The 10,382-nt window shown below is 39.6% G+C and overlaps 2 protein-coding genes across 3 annotated transcripts in view; both read left to right on the top strand.

Moving 5' to 3' along the window:
• Positions 1-1,321, top strand: part of LOC140927537 (synaptic vesicle membrane protein VAT-1 homolog) — a 15,174-nt gene extending 13,853 nt beyond the window's left edge. Inside the window, exons 10-11 of the mRNA XM_073377205.1 lie at positions 1-54; positions 338-1,321. The exon at positions 1-54 is cut by the window's left edge and continues 180 nt beyond it. Of these exons, the coding sequence (XP_073233306.1) occupies positions 1-48 (48 nt within the window). The 3' untranslated portion in view covers positions 49-54; positions 338-1,321. The remainder of the gene's footprint in view (positions 55-337) is intronic.
• An 8,812-nt stretch (positions 1,322-10,133) lies between these two features.
• Positions 10,134-10,382, top strand: part of LOC140927536 (chromodomain-helicase-DNA-binding protein 8-like) — a 32,962-nt gene continuing 32,713 nt past the window's right edge. The window contains exon 1 of one of the 2 annotated variants that reach the window (XM_073377203.1): positions 10,134-10,294. The gene's annotated coding sequence lies outside the window, so the exon portion shown is untranslated. Of the gene's footprint in view, positions 10,299-10,382 lie in introns of both variants that reach the window. The other variant, XM_073377202.1, reaches the window with a different exon arrangement.

Genomic DNA, 10,382 nt, shown 5'->3' with positions numbered 1-10,382 from the left:
AAAGAGGAAGAAAAACCCGAAGAGAAAAAGGAGGAAGCTACTTCATGAAATATGGTATGTGCAGACCATTTGTGATCTATATAAAATTTCTCCCTGTGATCTTTGATCATGTTTTGGGAGAGGTGATGAGAATTAGGAAATGATCACCCAAAAGATGAATTCTCCAATATTATTTTTAACTTTTTGCTAGTAGCAAAACATTTTCTTCTAATTCACCAGGCGTTGCAGTTAGATGCAACAACACAATAGAAGCCAGATGGGGTGGGGGGGGGGGGGGGGTAGGCATTGTATAGTATAAGTAACCATCCTCTTTTAATCTTGGTGTTATCTTTTGCAGGTCACAATGCTTAGTGAGGAAAATTATGACCAAGTCCAGCTTGCAATTGGATAAAATTAACCAGTACTTCTACTTCTAGGTTTTCACAATAATGCATGTTTCATTTTATGGCTAATTAGAAGTTTCTTATCAGTAAATTTAGTTTATTTAGGCTGTATCCGTTTGTATGCATATTATTTTCTGGGCCTGTTCATCCCCAAGCTCCACTCCATCCCTGACATCTTGGAACTGAGACAGACAGTGATGGGGTGGACAAAGGCAGTCCTTGTTAAAAATGGCGAGCAGAGCTTCATAGGGTGTGAAAACTTCAATGATCACTGAGTTAGTTAGGTAACTGATAAAAGCCACGATTATTTTGTTGCATCCTAGCACTCTTTGTTAACAACTGAAAGTAAGCATGTAAGGTTTTAACATGAACAGATACTTAAAAATAGGTTTTGTTTGGCGGATGGAAGATGAAAAAAACATGTTTGTTTATCTGGGTCTGAGCAGTCCTGCATCAGAACGCGTTTCTGGAAAGTTTGCTTTGCCCACCCTTTTTGAATGCGGAAAAGAGTTTGGAGACAACCTGCACATAATTTATTATCCTTTCTAGTTAAGAAGTTGAGCAAATCTGTCATTAACTGTGATTGGCTCTCGTGTCTTAGCTTCTGGTTAATTAAAATTTAATAATTGATAAAATTTATTATATTACAGAGTTAAAATGAACAGTTTTGCAATAGCTCGGCGCCCTGGAATCTGATGAGCTAAACGCTGGAGAGTATTGCTTGCACTACAAATATATTGATATATTTTTATGTTAAACAATAATATTAATAATTCTAAAGAATAAAATAAACACTTATATAATTTGCTAAATCCTACAGCCATTATCTAACAATAAAGAGGTTCTTATCTTGACAAAATGACAAAAGTATGTTATTGAGATATATTATTTACATAATGAATAAAGGCCAATAATAAATGACAGCTATATTTATCCAACTGACTCGTGACCTTTATGTAATTAGACTAAAACATTTTTCTGCTTCCTCCTTATTTGAAATCTATGATACGCGACAACCTCAGCCTCCTCCTCAGGCACTTCGTTTTTGGCAAGGTAGAGGCGAGCGACTGGTGATGAGCCGCAGGGGACCATGGGAAGGGTGTAGACGGCAGGCGAAGCACGCCCGATGTCTCCTTCCCGCCTTCCTTTGCGCGCGTGGAATACCAAAATACCCGAAATAAACCTTCTAAGATATCAAAAATTACACTAGAACTCGTATAAAATATCAAAATTAAGAAAATCACGTTATATTTATACCCGAAATTGTTCATGAGGGAATACTTTACATCCAATTTCAAGCATAAAAATACTGTATACCTGAAATCAAATACCCAAATATACTGTATACCCAAAAACCCTGGCCGACCGTGATCACTAAACTTCAGAGTAACTTGGCGTTTGGGGTGGGGTTTCGGGATTCCGGGTTTTAGGCAAACCTGTTAAAGGCCAATCCGGGCCTAAAAAACTCGCTCGGACCACGTGACCCGAAACGCATTGACCGCGCGGAATAATGAGGCCTAGGGACTCGGCAAGGCTTTCCCCTCAACAAAGACCCCGTATCGAATCATCTCTTGGAGCGCAGTCGTTGAGCAGGGAGGACATTTTTCAAACTGACCATACTGGCTGTAAACTGCAAAGCTTTGTCAACCAAAAGAAGTTTATATCACCCTAAATGTATCAATAAACGCCCGAGACTTTTGACCGCGGATGGATAACCTCGTTCCCAGGGTCCTGTCACTTGCTTAACCTGGAAACGAGGTTGAGGAAAATGTTGTCAAAGAAAACTTCTCGTTCGAAAAGTAGGAAGACGGAGACAAAAAAAGCTTTTCCCAAAAACAGTTATGTATTCCTTTCTAGTACACGAGTAAGTTTGTCAAGGAAAGCTATTTTCTTGATGAAGCTTACAGAGAGTGTATGTAGAAATAAACAAAAAAAAAACAGGAAACGCGCGTGAAACGATGCACACGCCTTAACGCGTGCTAACTGCTTCACTGAACAGAACTTTTGTGTTGGGCAACAATAGCGACAAAGGTCGCACAAGTTCATTAAGTTACGTGCCGGAGCTGAAGCGGGTTTGCGTGATCTACATGACTCAGCTTTTCCTGTTATCACGAAAGGTGACAAAAGGCTAAGTATTAACATCAGTTTGTCTTGTAACTTTGTGGACGATATACATATACCAGCTGAATCCCTCCAAACTGACGATAACCAGGAAAAATCTTGCATTGACTTTATTCGAGCGGCAACATACTGTGTAAATCGTCCCAGCGCAGTGAAGCGGGTACAGAAAAAAAATAATAAACAGACAAACAAAATGAAAACTAAAGAAAAAGCATATGTTAAACAATGCAGATTAAAACCCCGTACTGATTGATAAGAACCATCTTCTGTTCTGCTTGGTAAGGAACCTTATCATTTGGTGTACACCTTCAGTTAGTCTGTGCCTGAGGACCAGACTCCCTAGTAAATGTTACAGCAAAGAAAACTGTTGTGCAGGTACCCCTCCCCTCTTCTTCCACCCCCACCTTCTTGTCCCAGAGGTTTTTCTTGAAATTTTTCTCCACGAAAGAGAGAACGAGCCGCGAAGCGGCGAGCAGAAAATTTTCAAGGAAAACCTCTGCGACAGGATATTGTGTAAACTAATACCACCAACACCCAGACAGTTCTCTTTGTCCCTTTTTAGTGTTTTATGATTAACTATGGACTAAGATTTCGGATAAGGTTATGGATAGGAAAGGTAGAGCGTACTATCCTATAAAAGCTATACAAGGCGTCTGCAACAGCCAAGTAGGTTAATCCTCGGATCTCAGTTTGTTCTCATCGGATTAGGATCAGGGAAAATCGTCTTATTTGTACGACGGAAAACTCTTAATTAAGACGGAGGATTCTTGTATAATAACTCCGCGAAAAGCAAGTTTCCTGTCCTAATTTAAAAGTTTATCATGAGCTCTTAACGACCATAAAATTATTTTTTGAAATTATTCACGTTAAATGTGTTTAAGTCACCACAGACATAAAAATGAAGAGTGTTTTCCGTCTGTTGCGTGAGAAAATCGACAATTTATTGTTTGCTGGGAGTTTTGGTGATTTCAAGAATTCGTAAGACAGTTGCGGTCTGCAAATTCATGAAAGGCGTGATCATGATTCTGGTAGATGAAATTCCATCTGAAAGACATTTCCCACCGTCTGATACGAATTAGCGAAATAACTTCACGCTACAGTTTCATACAAATCTCAACGAGTGATGAAGTTTTAGATTGTCGTTATTTTATCATTTTTTCTTTCTTCACAAAGCCCGTTAGCACACCCTTACCGCCCCACCTAAGGGTGTGGCAAGAGTCTGGCGAGGGTGATGCGGGGATGCTCCTCCCCCCCCCCCCCCCGTCTCAAACGGTACCCTTTTCAGACTCTCTCCGGTTAAAACTAGTGTGTAAAAGGCCGGGGGACTCTCATATAAAAGTGACGGGGATTCTCGTCAGGACATTCAAATTTTGCTCCTAAGGGAGACCAATGTGGGTGAGGCTCCAATGTAAACTGACCCCTAGGGGAGATTTCTGTGTGGTCGGTGTCGGGGCATTTTTTGCAAGTTTCTTAACATGCTTAATGCACAGTACTAAGAGATGCCTGATTGGACAAATATAGTGACTTTCCATGCCAAACACCCTAAGTGAGACCAAAATCTGCAATTTACACGCCAAAGCGAGACGACGAGCATCCCTATCACTATTATATGGTAGTTCTCCCCTGGATAAAAAGGTAAACGTTAGGACTTCCTAAACGTTGTTAAGTAGACCCCCGGGGGGGGTACTCCCTTGTATAAGCCATATAGGTATGTGCCGCCCCATCGGGTAGGGTTTCTGCGCCGTTTTGGTCTGAAAACGGGTATACACTTTGCCCATTTTGGTCTGGAATCTGGTTGGGTTTTCGAGGGAACTACGGGAGTGTATGAACATTTTTATCGTTTCAATTCCAAAGAAGTAAGAAAGAAAGAGAAATATGCGAATTCCAAATAGATTTGAATAATTTTTGTGTTTGTGCCCTAATCTAAGTAATGATAACATAATTTCTGCCTAACGGCCAGGTCTGAAAATGGGTATGGATTTTAGAGGTCTAGTGTGAAAACGGGTGAAGAAAATCACATTTTTTGGTCTGAAATCGGGTCAGGATTTGAAGAACCGGGCGGCACACCCGGCCCCCACCAAGAATTCCCAGAAGTACTCCCCCCCCTCCCGGGAGTAGACTCTTCCCTTCCCCCACTTCCCTCATCCGGATGGTATCTTTCGTAATTCAATCTTTGTCTTAGCGATCAAAAACAATGAGATACAGTGACAAAAGAATCTCAGTATTGAAGAGAGAGTCAGTGTAGGTCGATGGGTCAAGGCAGGTCGAAGCTTGTATAGAAGCTTAAATACAATGTTCCCAAGAATTCCTCAAGATTCCAATAGGGCAACGGCCACACAATATACAATATGTATTGTATGAGAGAGGATTAACCGACAATCCTTCCTCGTGATCAAATGTCAATAAAGCTCGGAAAAATTCAGTTCCTTTCCTACTAATGTCTTACTCTGATCGTGTCCACTGCAGCGTGATCACCTCTGGCTTTTGCGTATGACAATATCATAATTTGTAGATCTCTCTCTTTGGAGACCGCGGCACTTTCATTACTTCTTCCCATCCTACCCTTAACTATCACTCTATTACCCTCCGTTCCCACTCTGGTATGTAACTTTGACCTTAGCGAGGCCGGTAAATGATTTGTATCAGGGATTTGTATTAGGTTTCTGCTCTTGAAATTAGGAAAACGCCTGTCAACAGCTCATTCTCTCCTTTGGATGTAAAAAAATCTCTTCCGCTCTTCTTTAAATTAAAGCCAAACGGGTAAAAGTTTGTTGATCCTACATGCTTCAAATGTTAATATTGGATTTTACACCAATCAAAATACTTATTCTCTCTGCCTATTGTTGTTTAAACTCGTTATTTTCTATATATTAATTTATTTATATTTATTCCCTGTTTCGAGTAACGTTATAATAGAATTGTCGATCTTTATTGATCTTGAAGAACAAGTTAAAAAAATATATTCGACATATTAGATTACCTAAGCAATAGTACTTTCCGTCAGAAACGTTCAAGTTAAATTGTCAAATATCTAAGATGGCTCTGAATACCTTGTTGATCATGGAATCTAGATGATGTCAACTAAGGAAATAGAAACTTAAATGAAGATATGGTTGTCGCAGTGGTAATTGTAAACTAACACAAAAAAATTTCGGGACTTCAACGGGATTCGAACCCATGGTCTACCAACTGAACTATGAAAACCCACACATACATTGGGGGAGCAAGCAGATTTGTTGAATTCATCTAAGCCGTGAATGGAATGAAACATTGAATGAAGACGTTTGAGTTACATTGTCAAATATCTAAGGTGGCTCTGAACACCATGTTGATAATGGAATGGAGATGATGTGAACTAAGGAAATACAAATTAAAATGAAGATATGATCGTCGCAGTGGCAATTGCATGCAATTTAAGCAACATGTTTGTATTTCAACATATCTTAATTTAAGTATGTTGTTCATTATAACCCGTCGAACTAGAACCTAATGTAAAGTTTTTTTTCCTTTGGGGGGGGAGGGGGGTGGGGTAGGGGGTTGTTGTCAAGGTGTCACTCTGTTGATTTTATAACCTGCGAAGTCAAGCAAATAACTGAGACTTTAATGTTCAAACAACAAAGTATGGTCATTTGTTCACACCATCATCTCTTCATAGAAGTAACTTATAAGTAGACTACAAAAGAGTGGTGGAATCATTGAAAATTCTCAGTAAATTGATATGTGTCACCTTTTAAAAGACTTGAAGTATGACATCTTACCCAAAATAAATTTATCAGTAAAGCACCTTAACATACAGATCCGAATTTTCAGACTACAAAAATCAGTTAATCATGTTTTAATTGCTTTCGTGTTGTTGTTTTTGTTGTTTATTTGTTTTTTACAAAGTTGCTAGGTTAGCCCGTGCTCGGACATTAGTGTGTGCGACTCGAGAAGACGGCTGAAGGTCACTGAGGCTAAGAGACAGAAAAGATATGTCTAAGCAGTGAACGTAATCGTCTTAGGAAAGGTTAAAATCCCGCCTACAGGGTTACATACAAAAAAAAGGTCTGTTAACAGGAAACGAAAGACGAAACACCATGTAGTTTTATGGTTTACCTCGAATGTAAAATTTCCACCACAATGCGCCACTGGGTTTTGATAGCTGTACTGCATTTGTTTGCCTGACCAAAGACTTCGATTCCTGTACTTTCGGGGCCTTCGCAAAGCTATACATCAGTCACCAAACTTCGACCTCGATCTGTCAGCTATAACTCACGCGTACGGGTGTACTCTTTTCGACTGTCTCTGTGTTATTTCCCAGATTTTTTCTCAGTCGATACAAAGATGGTTCAGTTTCTTTTCCTCGCCTAGCGCACATGACCAATGACTTGAATTTGCCGACTCTATCTCACTCAAACTCTCGAGCTTTAAAAGTATTTAAATTCTGAAGATTCAGAAAAAAATCAAAAGAATCCCTCATTTGATTTGTTGAATATTGAAAATCATACTGATTAGCAGCATACAAAAGTTCATCCCTCCAAACAAATTTTACTTGATCCCAGCAGCAGTAACGTTCAGTGAACGTTACGCGTTTTCCACGTGAATCCTGATGCTTCGGGCGATTCTTCGAAACACGTGTGTGCGCTGGTCACTCTCTAATGAATGCGTGTAAACAAGAAAAATACAAGGCAAACATACAGGTTTGAACAGGTGTATCCCGCAATTAGCCAATCAACGCAGAGCTCTAAAACAATACGTTACATGCTGCGTAACAGGATGATGTATTGTTCAGGCGGGAAAACAAAAACGGTGCTTCAATTAAAGGTCCATTTCATGATTGGCAGGTTTTATCAAATTTGGTTTTTTTGGTAATTCTAATGAGTTTTCTTCCCCGTAAAAGGCAGGTTTCTCATTAGTTAAACATACAGTTCGTGACAATAGCCAGTTTCTTAAAAACGTTTTAGAACTACAATGATTCCGACTTTGGAAAACGTGCTTATGGCCATTACATTTAAAATCGGTAAATTCAGCTGCTAGAGCAGAAGGCTCTCATTATACACTCTGCTTCAGTTTGCTTTTCTTAAATTCATTGACAATAATAACTATTTTACTGTCCTGGTAGGCTGAAAGTAAGAGTCTTCAGCCATCGTTATAAAAGTACACGGTTAACGGTAATTTGAGGCTAACACATTGTAGCTGCAGAGCCAAAAAATGAGAAAAAGCGGAAAAAGCGCACGTTTAAAATAAAAGGTAGAAAAATTAAATTAATTTTTACGTCCTTTAGAAACTTGTCAGTTGTTCTTTGTCCCGCGTCACATTTGCAACCAAATCAAACTGTCAAATACTTTTGCGGCAGGAGGGGAAACTTCTGTGGAAACTCAGGTTTCCAGCAGGGAAGTGCGTGCAGGAAAATTGTCAAATAATTCCAAACAGTATTGTTGAACAGCATAGCAACAAACCGATATAACCAGCCTGTGTTTGTAAAGTCCCTACTTTCCGTTTTCACTCGTATTCTTGATATAATCACAATTGACCAACTTATCTGTGTCATAATGAGGGCAGGGCGTCGGATCGGAGCTGTCAGTTTAGAAGTCGTAAAATCTTCAGGCGTAATCACTATTTACCACTTTCACATTACCCAGAATACGCCTTGCATCACCATTGTTTCCAATTTCTCCTGGGTACTGCCGTCCCAAGAGAAACTGAAGAAAATGCTAAAGCAAACAAAGCGTATTATGGGCAATGGAAAACTCTTCTGTTTTTGTTTGTTTGTTTGTTCCCTTGTTTGTTTTGTTAAACAAACTTTAAACTTTTTCTTGTTAGAATGACGTACTAGCTGCTCCCTTGACATTCGGTGCGCCTCGCCAAAGCGGTCCTGATATGGAGCTCCTTTGCAAGCTAGCAAAAGTTTATAAAATGTCAGCAAGTCCACAGCAACAAACCAATGAGTGGTGCCGGATCTCCCAGTTGTAGACCAGGATCAGTACAATTACACTTGTAGAAAAACGTGAAAAGGCAAACTGATCCTTCAGGTGAGCTAGGCGATGAAGCCGAGTAAACAAAAGAATGAAATGAAAAAATATATATTTAAACAAATTGCCCAATTGCCCAATTAGTTTAAATATGTATATTTATATTTTTGTTTTACTCTTTTGTGTACTTCTTCATCGCCTTGCCGTAAGAATCAGTGTGCCGTTTCATATTTTTCTACTAGCAAAAGTTTGGCTGGCTATGCAGGATGTGGATATGGACTGTTTTTTTGTCTCTCTCTTTGAATGCAGAAAACCTTAGCTCGCGATTATATCTGTCTCTCCTCGGTTCTGTTCGCAGGCTATGAAAACCTCATTGTTTCGTGTAACTTTGTATTAAAGGAGGGTTAAAGAGGTTTTTGACATGGATTTATTATCGACCCCTGCCCTTTTCTCAGTTGCTTTTTTTGGTATTGCAGCACCATACGGCAACACCCTGATAAGGTAGGGGATGCAGCTTTATTCCCGAGCTGGTCATGCATGTTCGAAGTCGTAAAGCCATCCATCTCATTCTTTATATCCCCGCGTGCTTTATCTTTCTTCACAAAAACTTAAAATGATAGAGCCTAGATTTCAAGTAGAGGTTTTTGCTATGGAGCCAAGTCCAGGTTTTGACTTTGCTATTTTCAACAATGGCGTCTTTAAATTAAACGTCTTTCAGCACTTATTCACAGGTCGAGGGCTTTTGAACTTAACAACTTTCGGGGTGATCTTTTAAAATGGTAGAACTCTACTATTTCAATTAGATTCTTTTTAGATAGGTCGTCTATAGTTCAGACCTCAGTTGTTCGAAGTCTATTCAAAGGTGAATCAGACAAGACTCCATCCACTCGGATAAAACTCTATCCAAAGATGGCGCAATTGGTTTCCCTAATGCTTATCCGCTGCACGAATAGTGATGTATTCTGTGGATAGCTCTATCGAGGGTTTGACTTTGAAAAACCTGGGCCAGAGGAGTTCCATTTCGGGTGCTCATCGCGATCTGTACAAATACACCCCGCTGGGGTCGACATTCGATACTGATGCAATTCTATTTTGAAACACTTTCAAGCGATGGGTTTGGAAACTGAAACATCGAAAAAATAGAAATTAACGAGTTTCCTTTATAAACAAATTTATCGTATCCCATGGCTAAATTTGCCCGCAAAGTTGACCAATCCGCTCGTTGGAGTCTCGCTGAGTCTCTATACGCTACGTAACGGCCTCTGGTACTCTGCTCTGCTCTGTACTTTTTGCCATTTACAAAATTTATCGCCTCTGCTAAAAATTTTAAAATATCCAAAAATATGCATTCCTTTTTATATAAGATGTAGGTTTTTTGACAAAAAGAAAATGAATCTTCACCTATGCCAAAATATAATGGTGTCAGAGCTCAATAACTTTTGTCAAATTCATATCAAACGTTCCGCTGAAAAAAGAAAAAAAACATCTCTCTTCGCTTTGATCAAATTAGATATCCGGATGCTGTGAGACCAATACAAATACTTTTAATTAGGCCGTTTAGTAGAGCTCGCGAAGTTTGCGTAAAGCAGTCCTTTGAAAATGTATTTCTTTGTCAAACTTGGCCTCGGGGTGACCTGTTAATGTATGCTAACCCCCCGTTCATCCGGGAACTTTTCAAGAAGCTGGCTTCTGATTGGCTGTCAGCAGGTAGTAACGTGGTGGCCAGTGAAAGCATGATATTCGTGTTCGAGTTCAACTCAAAACCTTTCGCTTATTCACCGAAGAGGAATTTTTTGTCGACCTTTTCGCACTCTTTGAGCTGTGTCGACTGCATTTTGTGTAGGTTAGTTTTGTGTTTTGGTGTTTGACCATGTTTTTATCGCATTGTTGACCCTGTATGACATCAATTACTTCACTTGGAGCGCTT

The sequence above is a fragment of the Porites lutea genome, chromosome 2 (genome assembly GCF_958299795.1).
Source record: "Porites lutea chromosome 2, jaPorLute2.1, whole genome shotgun sequence".
NCBI classification, from domain to species: Eukaryota; Metazoa; Cnidaria; class Anthozoa; order Scleractinia; family Poritidae; genus Porites; species Porites lutea.
Note: the sequence above shows the minus strand (reverse complement) of the source record. Positions and strands in the feature narration are given on the sequence as shown.